The sequence below is a fragment of the Dermacentor variabilis genome, chromosome 10, assembly GCF_050947875.1.
Source record: "Dermacentor variabilis isolate Ectoservices chromosome 10, ASM5094787v1, whole genome shotgun sequence".
NCBI classification, from domain to species: Eukaryota; Metazoa; Arthropoda; class Arachnida; order Ixodida; family Ixodidae; genus Dermacentor; species Dermacentor variabilis.
This window is the reverse complement of record NC_134577.1, coordinates 4,849,295-4,867,313: the sequence shown is the minus strand read 5'-3', so window position 1 is coordinate 4,867,313 and position 18,019 is coordinate 4,849,295. Positions and strand designations below refer to the sequence as shown.

Genomic DNA, 18,019 nt, shown 5'->3' with positions numbered 1-18,019 from the left:
AAGCCACTAGAAGTACAACTGTATATGTCTCAATAGTGCCTTCTTTTTCCTATTGTGAAGTTTCATAAAGCAAGTAACGCTACAGTGCCAACTTAACCCACTTAACAAACCACGGTCCAAACGCTCAAAACATGTTCTTTCAACGTTTACGATGCCGCCGCTTTCTCGTCAGGGCTTCGACGCCACACCGCGACACAAACATCGTCCCAGTCGCTGGCCCAGCGTGCTATCACCACTTCGGGCAACAGTACAAAGGCAGAGAGCTTTGCGTTGCACTGTCCCACAGCAGGTTATAGCAATTGCGCTTGGAGCGAAACCAAAACTGCCAAAAAATACTTTTAGACTAGTTCGCTAGTCAATAGCATGCCAATCCGAAGCCTGTACTTCCCATCATTCCCTAGATTAGCCACCCTACCTAGATGGTTGAACGATCGCAGCGCCAGATTTGCCTCTAGGTATACTCATTATAGTGAGAAACTCTATGTCTGTGGGTAAGCGCCACAAAGTGCCACAAATGAGTAGTAAGTAAGCAAGCAAGAGCGTGTACACGCTAGCAGATGCATCGTTCTGTATTTTGTGGTGCAGCCACAACCGTCCAGCTGCTGGATGTCGGTGCGGAAGGAGACGGTTATTGAATGATTGAACAGCCAGCTGTGCCAGAGTAGGGCTTGTGCGAAAGCACTATGGAAAGCGGTAGTGAACGGACGCTTACCGATGTTCTGCCGGACGATTTACGTCCTCTTGTCGTGGCCGAGGACTTCGCGTCCGACGATGGCTGCTCTGATGACGACGAGGATGAAAACAGCGACTACGCGGAAGATGTCTGTAACGCCACTTCACCGGACCAATGCGGCCCTTCAGGCACTGCCGAAGAGGAGTCGCTTGTTGGTGCGTGAAAGCGTTGAAGACAGTGAGTTACGAGGAACGCCGTAGTGGAGTGCTCTGCATTAATTTTGACCAACTCAGGCCAACGTATTTTTAATGATTGATTTCATTACGCAATCTTTTTTTTTTTTTTTTTGCGTTTTCTCAGTGGCACGGCGCCGTCATCGGTGATATCGGGCGCGTGGCGTCCGAGCAGCGTCGGAGCCATTGAGAAAACGCTGAAGTAATGGATAATGAAATTGTCAGTTTCGCCCGGAGGTGAAGCATTGAGTTTAACGTTTCGCTCGAGCTCTTCGCGCAGTGTACGCTGAGGCTGCACGGAGCGACGCAGCACGCAATACGACTGTCAGCGTCACAATGACAATTAACATAGTGACATCCTATGGTTATGTTATGCACATCCGCTGCTAGTACATAGATATCCTCGGAATGTGTCGGATACGTCCTACGGACGGCCCCCACATGACCGTTGGCCGCATTTTCCGTGTCCTGCGGTCATCCTTTGCATGTCCGCGAGTGAAATCATGGGCACATACTGCGTACATTTTACGGACGTGTCAGGGCCTTTTGCACAGTGTTCGCCATTGCGTCTATTTACGGTCGCAGGACACGCTGTGTGACAGATGCAATGGTCAGAGCGCCCACGAATGAAGAGCACATACGGTCGAGCGTCTCTAAATGAACGCGTCTACAACGAAATAACCTCTGTAACGAAGGGAATATTGTTTCCCGGTCGTATTATGAGTGGTGCGCTGCACGACCTTTATAATAATGTGACCTGTATTGCGAACGATTTCGGAGGTCCCAGTCGCTTCGTTATCAAGGCGTTTGACTGTATATAAGGCAGTGAACTCACCCTTCTTCTAGACCCTCTGCAGAGTGCAACTGACTTTTCCGAGTAAATTACTCCAGAAAATTGTCAAACTAGGATGTACACATGAGCTGCAGACATGATAGCTTCGTATTGTAATTTGAACATGCGAGAAAACATTTCTCTTAGAGGGAAACTCAGTCATTGCCTCTTGTAGGACAAATATTCAGCTGTATGCCAAAAAATTATGAAGATCCCACGAACTGTGGGAATGATGTAAGCAAGGCTTTCTGTACTTTTGTTTTCATTGACAATATTTGGCAGCGATTTTGACGGCAGACAACAGCCATGATGTGGTGTTAATTGTTACCTTGTGTGCACCACTTACATTTCTCTATGTGGTACACAGAGCACATAGTGAGACGTGTTTGCTTGAGGCGTTGTGTGCCATTGTCCGTAGCTTGTGAGAATGTTAGCACTGTCATTCCCTCGCATGGCTCGTCACACCATGGCTGAGAGAGAGAAATCTTTTTATTGAGCCTTAGAAAAAATAGCTGCCATGCCCCGTGCCCTGGCAGACGAGCGCCCACTGACTACCAACTCTTTCGTAATGCAGGATGGCCTCACAGCTTTGCAAGGTTGGGCCATCGTGGCTGAAGTGTTGATTTGTTGGACCACCACTTGGCATAATGTCGTCTTGATGCCATGGTGCTTTAATTCAACTTTGCATCCGCACACCCTGTGTTAGTTGTCGGCATGGGCAAACCTGCACATTATTTATTTTTCAGAAATATCAGAACTCTGCCGTACCATAATTTGAATTATTATTATTATTATTCTTTTACTGTTTGTCCACTACTTTTGCCATGCCTAGTAGTAGCGTTTCTTTTATTGAAGAGATCCCAAATGAAGCATGCTTTCTGACAGGGCCTTTCTCTTCTCTTGTGATCCTTCCATCTATGCAAGCTGCCACTAGCAAAGCGCATTTACCTATTCACCCTTTCTGTCATGGCGCTGGCTTTGTTATTCCCTTGTTTCCTATTTCTACCACTCTATCTCCCCTCTGCCCTATTGTGCATGAGTACAAAGATATGTGCTGCAGCTTCTGCAGTGCTTTTGCTGGGGTCTTAAATGTAATTAAAGGCTTTCAGATAGCATTGTGTTAATGGCCAGGAAATTCGAGAGGGTATTGTGGAAACGGCCAAGGAGCTCCAGAGGGCATTGTTGTGAGAACCTCGGAGTTCGTTGGAAAGGTCTGATTCACACCTCTCCCATGCCCTTGCCATGTACAGTCACGTGCAATATGACTTGCAACAGCCTTCTTCGTGGGCCAAGGGCTCCAGGGCTGCGTGGTGGCTCTGGCATGCAAAATAGCGGTTTAATAAATACCACTTAATGAAGCTGTGTTTGTGTCTAGAACTTACCCTGTGTCTGCATAGCCGTACAGTCTTGGAGCCCCTTTAACCTCGGGCACCGGTGTTGCAGGTCATATTGCACGCGACTGTACATTACACACGTTCTCAACCACCTCCCAACACTGTGTGCAAGTCAGCAATAGCAGCAGCAGCAGTGGAAACGCTGAAGGAAGAGGCCAAGAAAGCTTCACTTCAGAAAGGTCCTTGTGCGATATCCTTAGGACATCCATGGTAGGATGTATGAAACATGTACATGTGTGATATTCTTTGGATTTAACTGTCCGGTCTGCTTTGACTAGTGTAAACACTAGGGTGTGGTATGCATCCACTTGGCTTTGTAACTGTTGCAGCAAAACACGCTGCGCATCTTGAGAGACCACCTAAAGCCTCTTTCAAAAGGTGAAAATTTGCTTGCATTTTCACAGTTGTGGTAAATTGGCCGTCGGACCCTTCGTGCATGCGATTTTTCAATGTTTGTAGTGCTGAACTCTGCAAAAACGCACACACGCAAGGACAGGGAACCAATCATAATGTGGATCTTGCAGACACGTCACTCACTGCCTGCCTACTTCATTTTTGTTTTGATAAAGTAAGGCACTCAAACATAAAAATAACGTTCACGAATACAGTTTCCAAGTTTTACTTTGTTTTCACTAAAGCCAACTGATGTCAAGAATAATTAAGTCCTCTGCTAGGTGCTCGCATATGCAAAAATAGCAGCTGCTACACTTGGTGCATGTGAAACTGCAATGTGCAGTTCGCATTTGCAAAAATAATTGCTTTAAGAAATGCAGTGTAAAAATTGCACCATATTAAACAGTTCATAGTAAATATTGTTTGCACATCACTTGAAACAAAGACGAGGAAATGACAGACACAAGTGCAAACGTTGAACTGGCTTTAATTGTAGGGAGTCGAGTGGTTTTATACCATAATTTCTGGTCTGCAAGTCTAATTTTTTTTCTGTATTTGTTGCCGGTGCGTCTTATACACCAGTGCAACTTATGCAAGTTTTGTTTGTTTTTTTTCGAAAAAACTGCCATCGAAATCGGATTGGATGCTATGGTCATGCGAAGCTTGCTGGGTTGACCTCCTCTGGCAGTTGCTACGGGTTGTGTGCATGCTATAGAGGTGCTGGGTTCTCCTCATGGTCGAGTTTCTGAGCGCTGTGTGACAAGGACGATGCAGTAACGCAAGTGATGGCAGGTCGACCATGAGTCAACGGACTCCAAAGTCATCGCATCTGTAGATGACTTTCAAGATATGGCATGTGCCGATGCAAAAAATATGCAGTTGCTACCTTAATGCAAGCACCCACCCCCCCTTCCTCTCCTCAATCCCGCTCTGCCTTCCCGCTTTCCTTCCTTGTGCGCGATTTGGCTCACCGTTGCACGCTTTCACTCGCACATACCGCACAAAGCATGCGGAGACAATGTTATCACCCTTGGATTTTGTATGGAATATTGTGGCGACCATGACAGCAGAAATGTGCCTGGAGTGTCCATATCATTGCTTGTGTGTGACTCGCATTCACAAAGTGAAAAGTCACTTTATACTTTTAAATCGCGTACTGAATGAACAGATGCGTCGTATACACTGGCGCAACTTATATACATTTTTTTTTCCGGAAAAACTGCCGTTTTGAGGGGGGTGTGACTTATACAAAGGTTCAAATTATAGACTGGAAAATATGGTACTTACAGAAGTGTGACAAAAAGAAGTTTGACCATTAAAACCAGCTAAAGTTCGTGCTTGTGTCTATTTCTTCCTAGTCCTCATTTCAAGTGGTGTGCAAATAACATTTATCATTTCCTAGGTATACTTGATTGTGGCGCTAAATAAGCACCAACTGCCTTCTTTATTCTGTCCCTTTTCATGAGATGTATTTCGCGCCACAATCAAGTATACCTAGAAAAGGTAAGCACCAACTTGTCCAAGAAGTCCTTTTGGAACATTTATCATAAATTCTTACCAGCTAGCCCAAACCAGTAGCTTTCTAAGATATGAAACAAGCTTAACCCTCCAAGTGTTGGTGACTGCTGTATGTTTGCTTTCGCAATAAGATACATCACTAGACAATAATGCACATGTGGCAAGGATGCATGTTGAAGAACCCCTCAGGTTCTTTAATGTGCATGCATATCACAGTAACCCGCCGTGGTTGCTTAGTGGCTCTGGTGTTGGGCTGCTAAGCACGAGATCGCGGGACCGAATCCCGGCCACAGCGGCCGCATCTCGATGGGGGTGAAATGCAAAGACACCCGCATACTTAGATTTAGGTGCACAGTAAAGAACCCCAGGTGGTCCAAATTTTCGGGGAGTCCCCTTTACAGCATACCTCATAATCAGATTGTGGTTTTGGCACGTAAAACCCCATAATTTTTAAAAATCACTGTACGCAAACATTTTTGCACTATGCCCCCTATCGGGGTATGACTGTTGTGGCCTACAGAGGTTTTGAGTCATCCTTAGTGATAGAATAAGCACTAGTCAGCACATCATTGTAACAATTCTTTGTAAATTGTAGCTTACGTGCTTTGCTGACACAGTCATGGATGCTTGAGTGCAGGAATGAGCAGTATGGTTGACACAAGAGGCAAGCAAGATAATGCTAGTGATGTTTTTGTGGAGACGCTGCTGGGCCAGCTCTGCTTGTGTTCCTCACCAGCAGCATACCTTTCTGCTTTTCCTAGGGTCGAGCCTTGCTGAGATGCCAGCTGATCTGGAAAACTGCTTGGCCCTTAATCGTGCCTACCGGGCATTGCTGGAGAGTGCCATCGGCGAGTTGGCAGAAAGGCTTGAGAAGAACAGGTACAGTTTGGGCACCAGTCTGGTCATAGTGGAGAGCTGTATGCTTAGTTGTGTGTGTAAGCCACAACATAGTGCATAACGTCTTAATAGATGCTTTGCACCGACGTCATCGTATCCGCTGTGTTTGGGTACTAGCATGAGGAAAATGTGGGTCTGTGACTGCATGTGAAACACTCACTAAAGCTCTTCTGAGCCTTTATATGTTCCCGATATGTACATTGCATGGCTGAAGAAATTAAAAAAAAAAAAAAAGCCACTGTATCATGGTTTGACAAAGCTCGCTAAGGTATATTGGGCAGTGGCATACATATGGATAATTAACAAGTATATCGCAAACTGTACTTTCAGCCAATATGACTACATGAATTCCCAAAATAAACATAAAATAAAAAAAATACTACTGTGGTGCTGTAGAAAGGCATCGCTAAAATTTTTCCTGAAGGTTTTTAATAAAAGAGTTATGATAGAAGAATAGCTTGAACTATGATTATATAGAGTTGAAGAAAGAGTGTATTTCAATGCCCATAATTAGTGTGCAGCCGACGGACATACCAGAATTCATGATGGGATATGTACTAGTTGGCTAGCTTTCCATGGAATACCCCTGTCGCACAGCAAATGTACTGTCATTTACAATGAATTACGTTCACTCATAATGCCATTTGTTTGCTGTCACATGGTGAAACGTAATGACATTGGTTGAACACAGCATTTCCAAGCTAATGAGTTCGCCCCATCTTAGAGCGTAATTACAGAAAGCTACTCTCAATCTAGTGAACAGATGGCTGTCTTTGGCTGTGGCAGTCATGTTTGTTTACACTGGAGCACACCACTTCAATTGATTAAACGTAAATACAAAAGTGTAATTTGCTATGGCATGCCCTGTCAATGTGGATATTAGGAGCCCACATACACGCCAGAGCAGTGATGACATGCAACTGCCATTCTCGTTCTTTTTCAACAGAGGTAGCAGACGTGCCTGTTATAGTGCCTAGAATGTACTTGCTAGTGTGGTGTGAGAGTTTGGTGGACAATCCCATCGCTGGCAACCAGTTGTAAGGTTTAGATGTTGAAGGAAGGGACTTCTCATCGCTGGCTACCAGTTGTACGGGTTGTAGTCGGGTATGAAATAAGTGTTAGCTGGCCCATGCCATCGTCCAACTCACTCACGCTTGTGACGTGGTTGTAGGGAGGAACTTGCTCTCATTGAGGACTAGGAGTACGGGATTTATTTACAATATTTGCATTAAAACATGAGATACGTTTCAACAGTCTAGCATGACTCCCAAATGGAGCACGCAAGACGAAGCACACAGCACACGAGCTCCAAGCACCAAGCACATCGCTTGTTGAGCACACAGCTGCTTAAAAACACTCTGTCCTCCCTAGATCCCTAGGTGAGTGAGAACTGCTGTTCAACCTTCACCCAATCGGACTGTTCACAGTTGTTGGAGGTGTAGTCGACTCGCCTTTGAGGGGGAGGGCTCACACACCCATGTATGCACTTTAGTTTCCCAGAACCCACCGTGTTGAACGGGTCTTCGTAGCCAGGTTGTCACGCTTAATCCCAGCTGGCGCCTCTTAATTCCAGAGCTGACTTCTCAGGTAGCCGTCACGAGTGTCAGCAGACTGTGACGAATCCTGTGGCCCGAGGTAAACTGCGCCGCAAAACACCTTTTTCCGAGAAGCTCTCTTGCTGCAAATAGACCATGAAGGTGACAGCGAACCAGGTAACAATACACGGTCTGCCAAACATGGCTTGACTTGCAGGCGCCGTCGACTTGACGAAGGAGGCGCATGGTTGATTAACTTTGCTGTGGTCTCCAGTTCTCCGAAGCAAGTGCATGGTTGGTTAACGTTGCTGGCGTCGCCAGTTCTCTGAAGGAGGTGCATGGTCGGTTAACCTAGCTGGCGTCGCCAGTTCTCTGAAGGACGCCACCCCTGCAGGCCGATCGTAACACTGGCGAGCGGCGGGTTCTTCCAATAGGAGAAGGTAACCATGCTAGTGCTGCCTTCTAACTTTGGCCATCAGGGGCGCTTTGTGTCGTTGTGGTATACAGGGCATCGTGAATACAGGGCCTAAGTGTGAAGGGCAGATGACGTGGGAAGTGAGAAACTGGCAATCAACCATTGATAACTGTCTGATGACAGAAAAAATTCATGATAATTTGAGAGAAATGGTCATTGACTAGGAAAGGTATAGCAGCATAGGGAGTGACCATAAACGCATCATTTTGAAGATGGGATATGTAGTTGGGAAAGAGAGAAAGGAGTGCAATATGGCCAGTCCAAATTTGAACTCTGAACAAATAACAAATATAGTCACAAGAGCCAAGGAAGAACTTTGCAAATGGCCAAGTAAAGAGTGGAAATATAGTGAGCTTTTAAGTGTAATAATGATGGAAATACGGAAAGATAAACATGTTCGTTGGAAAGGAAAAAGAAACCGAAAAGCTGGTGGAACAGGTAGGTACGAGAAGCGATCGCCCAACAGCAAAAAGCATCCCAAGAGCACAGGCAGGTGATGAAGTGTCTAGTAAATGGGAAACATACCGGGAGTAAAAGTCTATGGTTCAAATACCGGTGCAAGCAAAGATGAAATGTGAAAGTGAACGCTGGTTGTCAAAAATATGTGAAAAAAAAGTAGGTCGCACGTAGGATATTTTGGAACCACGTAAAAATGATTATGCAGGAAGTCAACAACAATACAACAACATATCCTAGACAAAGATGGAAACAAACTAGAAGGGAAGCGGCATCAAATTACATCCGAAAAGTAATGGGCGTATCTTTCCAAGGCAACGACGTGGTTGTATTTGAAGAAGAAAAGAGAAATTTACCAGATGGAAAAGGAGCTGGTGCTGACAAATTTCAACTGGAAGAAAGCCGAAGAGAAAATTCCTAAGCACACCGCCACAGGGCTCCTGTTAGGCTGATTAATGAACTAGGACCAAAAAGTAAGGAAGCTCTGGTGAAAGCAGTGGAAAAAACCAGACATTTGGCGATAAAGTAGAATGAACTTAATTTATTAAGGTAAGGGGGAGAAAGATAGAATTCTCTAGTATAGACCGTTGACCATTGTACCGGTAATATACAGGCTAGCAATGCAGGCAATCAAATTAACCCTTTGTGACGCTGTCTACACAATTGTGCACAGCAGGAGAGTGCATCAATAGCAAAAGCACTGATGAAAGTAATGGTATTTAAAATGTGTTTGATACATCTTGAAACACTTATTATTGGAACTATGCTGCAATTTTGAATAACGTGCAGAATGTTTTAGCAAAATGAGTGGGAAGGTAGACGGTTGGGTGTTTTTACTCTGTGTCAGTATGTTGTATGTAGCGGGTTCACTTCTTTCATTGTTTTTTACAATGTCATGCACCAGGCATAATTTTCTAGTGGCTGGATAAGTGCTTTTCAAGCTTTTCAAAACACGAAATAGTACATGTTCTCATATTTTGTGTTCCTGCAGTGAGTTTTCGCATGGAGTCGAAATTTTGTAAACTTGACAAAACTCGCTAAACAATTGAAAATTCTTAATATTTTCTTCAGCTGTACACTTTCTACGATTCTGAAGATGCAAGAGATGTGGTGAAAGCAATTTTTCAATCAACGGCATAAAGTGGCGTCTGAAAGGGTTAAAGCAGAAGCATGGGCAGAGAAAAATGGCATTGTGGGAGAACTTGAGAATGGCTTCAAAATAGGTAGGTGTTTGGATGATAACTTACTTGTCCTTACTCAGTGTATTGAAATATCCAGAATAGAAAGGAGACCATTATATCCGGCCTTATTAGACATTACAGGAGCGTATGACAATCTAGACCGCAACATCTTGTGGGATATTCTGGAAAGGGAAGTCTTGGGTGACGATTGTATGCAGCTTTTGAGAGAGATTTACCTAAAAAATACCATTTGCGTTAAATGGGAAGAGAGGAGGAGCAAGGAGAAAGTTGATATCAGCAAGGAACTGAGACGGAGGTGCCCTTTAACCCCACTGCTGTTTATGCTGTACATGTTGAGGACAGAAATAGCGCTAGAGGAAAGTAATATTGGGTGTAGTTTCTCATACAAACAGACGGGTACATTAGTTCAGCAGCAGCTTCCAGGTTTGCTTTATGCAGATGACATTGTGTTGCTAGCTAACAAGCAAAGTGATACATATACAACGTCTGGCTAATATCTGTGGACGGGAAGGCAACAATTTAGGTCTGAAATTTATCATTAAAAAAATCAAGTGTTATGGTAATCAGAGAAAACAGTGAACAGACGGTGTCAATCAGCAACGGGGAAGAGAAATGCGGCCATAATGAAGCATGCATGCTATGGGGACTACCAGTCAAACTCGGAAAAAGTATCTGTGCAGCGTGCTGTTGGACATTGCTCAGCTTACAGTATGGGAGGGGCTAATCAAAAGAGGGAGGGGGGAGTGGAAGTTGACTCCAACATGTGTTGTCTGCGAGAAGCACTTTAAGGAGATTTTCATTGACCAAACTTTCAGAGTTACGGTGGACGGCGTCGTCAATGAGCTCACCCAAGAGAGTCTGTTTATTGTTATTGCTTTGGCTTTTTGGACAGTTCTTGTGCTGTAGTGTAGATTTTGTAGATGAAAGTTTGCCATATATATGATCAGTATTTTCATTTCGTTGATGCTTTTTTTCTTACAAAAGGAAATGCAAGGTCACAGTTTTCATAAGAAGTATTTGTATGTATAGTGAGTTGTCTTCTAAATAAATAAAATGTGAAAAGGTTGTAGCATCAGCATCACACTGGCAACGGGAGCCATATAGGTTTGGTCAAGCCTGTAAAGCTGGTGATGCAGGGTGTGGCCGTCGACCTCGGCGACATTCGAGTAAAGCTTCTTGGACCTGCTGGAGCCTCTCATGGCAGTGCCGGGCACTCCAGGAAGGATCCCCCTTCAGAGGCAGACCAGCACATACGATAGTCTCCGGGGCATCTCGTCGGCACTCAAAAAAGAAGTAGCAGTGGAACCCGGAGTTATGCCTAACCAGTAAGGCTGGGGTGCCATGTCACCGACGGAGTTTGGGACACAGGCATCAGGGATGGACGAGTTGACTGGCCAACACCAAAGGAGCAATGTTTACGGAGTCGGCGAGAGCACCGACTATAATGAAGATCCGACGCACATCGGACATAGAAGTGCCACGACAAAAGTCTATAAGAACGCTCCTTTCTGATAGCGTCGCAGCCATAGGCTAGGGTTGCTTGACTTTCACATAGAAAACGCCAAGGACTATCGTAGACGGGGATAAGGACATGTTTGTGTTACATAAGGGTTACCATTCCTTCATTGAGTTTTTTCTTTACTCTATCGAGTTTTGAGTGAAAAAAAATCTGTTTGCTGTGCTGCCCTGCGCCTCCAAGCCTCATCTCTCGTAACATTCGCACGCCTGCGAGATTGCTGACACACGACAAGACTTTAGTCCGGATGGTGAAAATGCGTCAAACTGCTTCGGATGTCAGCAGGCATCCACCGGTAATTTTTGCTTTCATCTTGGACCGTTTCATCGCTGTCACGCATTGATTTAAGTATATCCAGCGTGTTCTAAAGGTCAGAGTAGTTCTTATCTCCAAGGGGACAAAAATTAGTGACCAGCAGCCATGTAGAGAGTGGACTTTTGTGCACAAAGATGGCCAGTAGTGGATTTTGGCATCGCACTCCGGAATGCCGCATGGTGGTTCACTAGGGCTAACGCGTTCCTATGTATCTAAAAAAGTTTTATATACATATATATTTGGCAGGATTATTGCATGTGGCCCTTGTATTCAAAATGTGCATTTCGAATTTTTTTAGTTTTATTTTGCGCAAAGCAGCATTGATGTTTTTATCAACCTTTTTCATTTCAGTTACAATTTTTTTATATTCAAAATTTTGTCATACTATTTTTAATAAATGTGCTGTTTGAAATTAATAACATTGGAAAGGTAATTGCTTGCTCTGCACTTTGATACCATACACTTTAATATCAATTATCTCCTGTGGCAAGAAATTTTTCCTAGACCACCCGAAAACTACCGATTTTCCCGTGGCCACGAAAGTGTAAACATCCACATATCAGCATTTCAGTTAGCACAGTGTTATATCGCCAATAACATCAATAGACATTATCAAAAATTTGAGACTCATATTGATATCTTCATCGCTGGACTGCAGTACTGAGATCCGTTTGGGTTCATCAAGAAAGCAAACAAAGAACAAAGCTGGTGTAATTTGTAGAGACTTGGTTAAGAAAGGAGAAGAGGAGGTCAAGAGAGGTTAAAAAATGTTGGAGAATCTTCGCATGCTGCCAAGACAACCAGAAGTAGATGACACGAGTTCACATCATGATGCAGAGCCACTGAAGGCAGAGCTTATCCCCTATCACTTGGTGAACAAGTTGAGTGGAAAAAGCATGGCTATGGTGAGGGTAACTTGTAATCATCTGTAGCTCTCTTAACATAAGATGCTTAACTTAAATTGTGGCACGAATGTTTTACTGTAGCTGTACCCTGCACATCTACAAAATTTGGCCGAACCGTTTCAGGGACCTTTTAACTTCAACAAATGTCATTCCTTTGAAATGGCATTAGATTTGCCGTCTGACAGAGGAATAGGTTAGCAGTTTCATATAAAAAGGTAATTTTTTGTTGATTGGCAACTTATAAAAGCAAAGAATAACAGATTTGACACACAGATTTGAGTATAGCAGTACTGAGGGAGTCAAAGAAGGTACTACATTCCCAGTAGCCTTTAGCACACCTTGTTGCAACATTATTAATTTGTTAATATTTGAGAATATCGTTTCCCAGACCAAGTGACAATGTGTTATGTGCGATTTGAACAGAGGAAAATTAATTGGCAGCTTAGTCTTCTGAGGCAGTGTGTTTTTAAACCTTAAATTACCTATAGGCTTTCTTAAAGTTTGAGAGAACGACAGGATGCATTCTTAGTGAGGCAACAACATTGAGAGGCCTCTAGCGCACATACCTGTGGTGTTCCCACTATGTCTTTTATCGCACTGAATGCATGACACTTTATATTTTTCACACAGTTTGTCAACTACAGCACGTCACCTGGTCAGAACAGTCTCTCCTGGTTGGAATGTGGCCACATTTTTAACTCTGAAGGGCATGATATTGCCATGGGGATGAGAGTAGCCAAAAGGAATAGGAAATTATATTTACAAAATTTATATAGAAAGAGATGGCTGCAGGCTAGATGGCAGAACAACAACACGAACGCTACTTGGATCATCGTCTTCACTGTCTTTCTGGCGCATTCTTCCATGCTCGGCAGGATGCATGCTTCAGTGCACAAGAATAGTGCGTAACATAGAACCCCTGCTGGTAAGAGTGCTGTCCCAGCGCTTAAGGAGCATTAGGATCGTGTCCGGCAACATAAGGCTTAAGCCGGGAGATGTGCACGAAATCTGTCGTGGAAGCGGCAGATGATTGACTGTCCAATGGAGCGATCTCGTACGTGATGTCAGTGATCTGGGTAGGACCTTGTAAGGCCCATAGTAGCGAGAAAGAAGCTTAGACGACAAGCCAACATGGCAGCAAGGCGTCCAGAGGAGGACCAAAGAGCCAGGAGAGTAATTGACTCTGTGATGGCGATCGTAGCAGGCCTTCTGGGACAGCTGGGAGGCACAAAGACGATCCCTTGCAATCTGGCGAGCCGTTGCAGCCCGAGAAGCTGCATCGTGGCCGTAGTCTGTAACAGTGTGCACAGTTGATGATAAAAGAGTCTCGAAGGGCAATGTGGGATGGCGGCCATACAAGAGATAAAAGGGAGAATAGCCAGCGGTGTCATGACGCTACGACTTGTAGGCAAATGTCACATAAGACAAGGTGCTGTCCCAGTCACGGTGGTCTGAGGAAATGTACATGGAGAGCATTGTGGTCAGCGTGCGGTTGAGGCGCTTGGTAAGCCCATTGGTTTGCGGATTGTAGGCAGTGGTTAGCTTGTGACGTATGGAACACTAACGAAGAATGTCGTTGACAACTTGGGACAAATGAGCGACCACGGTTGGTCAGTAGCTGTCGAGGAGCGCTGCGGTGAAGAATAACGTCGTAGAGTAGAAATTCTGCAATCTCAGTGGCACAGCTTGTCAGCAGTGCTTGCATGATAGCGTATTTTGTTGCGTAGTCCATAGCTACGGCAATCCACCTGTTTTCAGTCAGAGATGTTGGAAATGACCCGATGATAACAAGGCCGACAGGGTAGAACAGGACTCTGGGAATGTCTATGGGCTGAAGAGGACCGGCTGGCGACAAGGATGGATGCTTGTGGCGCTGGCAAGACTTGCAAGCAGCAACATATCGGTGCACAGAGCGCTGGAGGCCTGGCCAGAAGAACCGATGCCGAACGCGATCATACGTGCGAGTTGGTCCTATGTGTCCAGCGGTTGGAGTGCCATGAAGCTGTTCGAGAACAGTGGAACGGAGTGTTTCGGGAACAACCAGTAGAAGCTCTGGGCCATCGGAGCTGGCATTGCATCTGTATAAGATTCCGTCACGAAGCACAAATAATTGCAGGGACGAGACAGAGTGATGAGAGCGTAGACGGTGAACAATTGACCGCAAATTGGCATCACAGAATTGTTCGCTGCCTATGTCAGTTAAATCGGATATCGCGAAGACACAGGCATCCAAATCGTGCGCTGACAAGTGTGGAGGATCTACAGAATGACAGGATAGGCAGTCCGCATCCTGATGCAGTCCGCCAGACTTGTAAGTGACGCCAAAGCTGTATTCTTGCAGTTTCATTCCCAGCGTCCAAGTCCAGTAGGATCTTTCAGGGAAGACAACCAGCAAAGTCTATGGTGGTCTGTGATGACCAAAAACGTGTGGTCGAACAAGTATGCTCGAAACTTGCCGACAGCCCAAACCAGTGCGAGGCACTCGCGCTCAGTGATAGAAAATTTGCACTCTGAAGAGGAAAGAAGGTGAATGGCATAGACGGTGACGTGGTCTCGTCCTTGTTGCTGCTGGGCAAGAACAGCGCTGATGCCATGTCCACTGGCATAGGTGCGAAGTTCAGTGGGGGCTGATGGGTCAAAATGGGCCAAGATGGGTGGTGACGTAAGTAAAGTTGTGAGCGTGTGAAACATAGTGGCCTGTTCAGGACCCCAAGAAAAAGTCGTTTCGTTCTTCAAAAGTTGCATGAGTGGACGGGCAACGTCGGCGAAGTTCTTGACAAAATGTCGAAAATAGGAGCACAAGCCAACAAAGCTCCGTATGTCTTTAGTGGAATGTTTCATAGGGAAGTCTTTTGACAACGCAAATTTTTTCTGGGTGAGGTTGCACGCCTTTGGCACTCACAAGGAGGCAAAGCACAGTGATTTCGCGGCAGCCAACACGGCATTTGGCAGAGTGGAACTGAAGGCCTGCTTGCCGGAAAACTTCAAGAACTGCCGACAAGCGGCTAAGGTGGCTTTCCAATGTCGGTGAGAAGACGATGACATCGTCAAAATAACCAAGGCATGTTGATCATTTGTATCCATGAAGGAGGGAGTCCATCATCTTTTCAAATGTGACTGGGGTCTCACACAGTCCAAACAGCATTACCTTAAACTGGTAAAGCCCATTGGGCATAACAAGTGCCATCTTTTCTTGGTCTTGATCATCGACTGATGTCTGCCAGTATCCTGACCTCACGTCGATAGAAGAGAAGTAGGCAAAGCCGTGTAGACAGTCGAGACTGTCATCGATCCACGGCAGGGGGCAGACGTCCTTGCACGTTACTTTGTTTAAGTGGTGGTAGTCTACGCAGAAGTGCCAGCTGCCATCTTCTTGACTAGGACGACCAATGATGCCCATGGACTGCATAAAGGTTCAGTGACGTCCTTGGTGAGCATCTTGTCGACTTCACGCTGTATCACTTCTCGCTCGGCATAGGACACTCGATAAGGACTGATTGGGATGACGTCGCCCAGTATTGATCTTATGAGTGACCACAGATGTCTATCCCAAGGGACGGTCATTAAAGTCAAAGAAGTCGTGGTAGGACCTCAATATGCACCGCATATCGGCTGTCTGAGCAGGAAGGAGGTCAAGCGCTATCATCTTGTCAATATTGTCATCGACAAGATTATGTGAGGAAGTGGAAAGGGCAGAGGACAAAGAAGCATCGGTGACGATTGCAGGAACGGCACACTCATCGATAGAAGAGATGTGGGCTAGAGTCATGCCACCTGGGATAAGTTGCATGCACCAGCTAAAGCTCAATATGGTTTGAGACGTTCGATTATCCGTAACTCTAATAAAGGTGTAAGGAAGAGCATAGTTTTTGGTGAATTAGATGTCAACGATCGGGGTCAAGATGTAATCGCCATTGGGAATGGGAGAAAAAGACCATAAGTTCACATATATAACAGCTTGAGGAGGTAAACGAACGTAATCCACGGAGCAGAATCGTGGTTGGCGTGCAATAGGAGCGTCATAGTAGCACCGTAGGTCTAGCTGAAGCAAGCCGGTTCCGCAGTAAATAAGAGCAGAATGGGCTGACAGAAAATCCATACCGAGGGTGAGTTCAATGGAGCATTTCTCGAGCATGGCAAGTAGTATGCCTGTGGATCGGTCAGCAACACTTATTCGAGCAGAGCACATCCCTAGTTCAGGAAACGTTCCGCCAACAGTGACGCGAATGAACGGTACTGTGGGTGGTGTTAGGACCTTGTTCAGGTGGCGACGAAGCTTCGAATTCATCACTTATATCTGAGCCCCTGTATGCACTAGAGCAACAACATTTGTGTCATGCAGTTTAACATCTGTCAGGTTCCTTCTGGTTTGCAGTGTGGTCAGAGGATTTGGCAGGTGAGTTGTCAATGCAGCATCACAAACACGTACCCCACGCAGAACAGACTCCACCACTACATGCCTGACCTATACAAAACATCATATTGCGAAAATTGCCATAGAACACTAGACGTACATCACTTGCTCTGGCCGTGTGGTCGGACCCACGCAAACAAGGATCAAGACTCCGCCAGGCTACAAGACGCATTACGCAGCACGGACCTGGCGGAGCAGCTCTGGGCCGTCCAGCGAGCCCACGATGCGGCCAGGGAGTTACAACTCCCGGTCCCAACGTGGGAGTAGCCCGCTCTATGGGACCTTGCGCCCCGTAGCTCGCAGGACCTTTCTATAAAGTTACTCCATCCATCCATCACCTCTGGGAGCTGCATCGTCTAGTTTTCCCAAGGGAGTCGTTCAATCCGCGACGTAGGGCGGTGGAATTGGGGCGAGTGAGATGATTGGCGACGAGACAACGGCGAACGGGACTGGTGACCATGTGGGGATGGTGAACGATGATATGGAGGGAGCGTCGTCGCCGGTGGTTTGAGGAGGCTCTCGGTAGAGCTGAAATTGGCCATGATCCATGTCAGGGTGGCGGTTGTATCCATAGGGCACCTGATACCAATACCACCGGCCTTTACAATGGCGGGCCACGTGTCCAATACGACGGCAATTGAAACAAATGGGACGCTCATCAGCAGTCCTCCACTCCGCTGGATTGTGAGTACGGAATGGCAGCCTTTGACCTTGGGCATGCGAAAGTTCAGGACGGCGGTCGATTGAATGGTAAGGAGCTGCAGCGCACACAGAGTCCAGGCCAGCATTGGAGCGCTCCTAATGAATGACAGCTTGGACTAGTGACACCACCTTGGAGCTATGGTCACAGGCACGGCAGCACGTAGACGCAGGAGACACAGCATCAAGTTCATGTCGGATGATCTTCTTCATGTGTTCTACGGTGAGCAGCGCCGATGGCTCAGGTAGGTCTTCGCACAACCACGTTGCTGCCATGTTCGGAAGTCGAGCGAAATGATGGGCAATGCGTCGACTTTTCGCGGCCTGAAAGCGCTTGCACTCTTGGATGATGGCAGTGACGGTGTCGCAGTCCTTGCAAATTAGCAGATAGAAGGCATCATCTGCTATGCCCTTTAATATGTGGCCCACTTTCTCAGACTCCGTCATGCTGTCGCCAGCTTTGAGGCTAAGAGCAAGCATGTCCTGTATATAAGTCAGGCATGACTCTGCCGCCATCTGCGCATGAGATTCCAGCTCCTTCTTTGCTGCTGCCTTTCTACCT

At 45.9% G+C, this 18,019-nt stretch overlaps 1 protein-coding gene and 1 long non-coding RNA gene across 6 annotated transcripts in view; both read left to right on the top strand.

Moving 5' to 3' along the window:
• The first annotated feature begins 436 nt into the window (after positions 1 to 436).
• LOC142559752 (snRNA-activating protein complex subunit 4-like) overlaps positions 437 to 18,019 on the top strand; it is a 213,149-nt gene continuing 195,566 nt past the window's right edge. Inside the window, exons 1-2 of one of the 5 annotated variants that reach the window (XM_075671366.1) lie at positions 437 to 888; positions 5,805 to 5,922. In XM_075671366.1, coding sequence (XP_075527481.1) covers positions 684 to 888; positions 5,805 to 5,922 — 323 coding nt within the window. In that variant the 5' untranslated portion in view covers positions 437 to 683. Of the gene's footprint in view, positions 889 to 5,803; positions 5,923 to 7,692; positions 7,916 to 18,019 lie in introns of those variants that run through there. The other 4 variants (XM_075671365.1, XM_075671363.1, XM_075671364.1 and 1 more) reach the window with 4 other exon arrangements.
• LOC142559756 (uncharacterized) lies at positions 7,922 to 11,293 on the top strand. The gene is made up of 2 exons (XR_012823238.1): positions 7,922 to 9,629; positions 10,745 to 11,293. It is a non-coding gene; the product is annotated as an uncharacterized LOC142559756 (long non-coding RNA).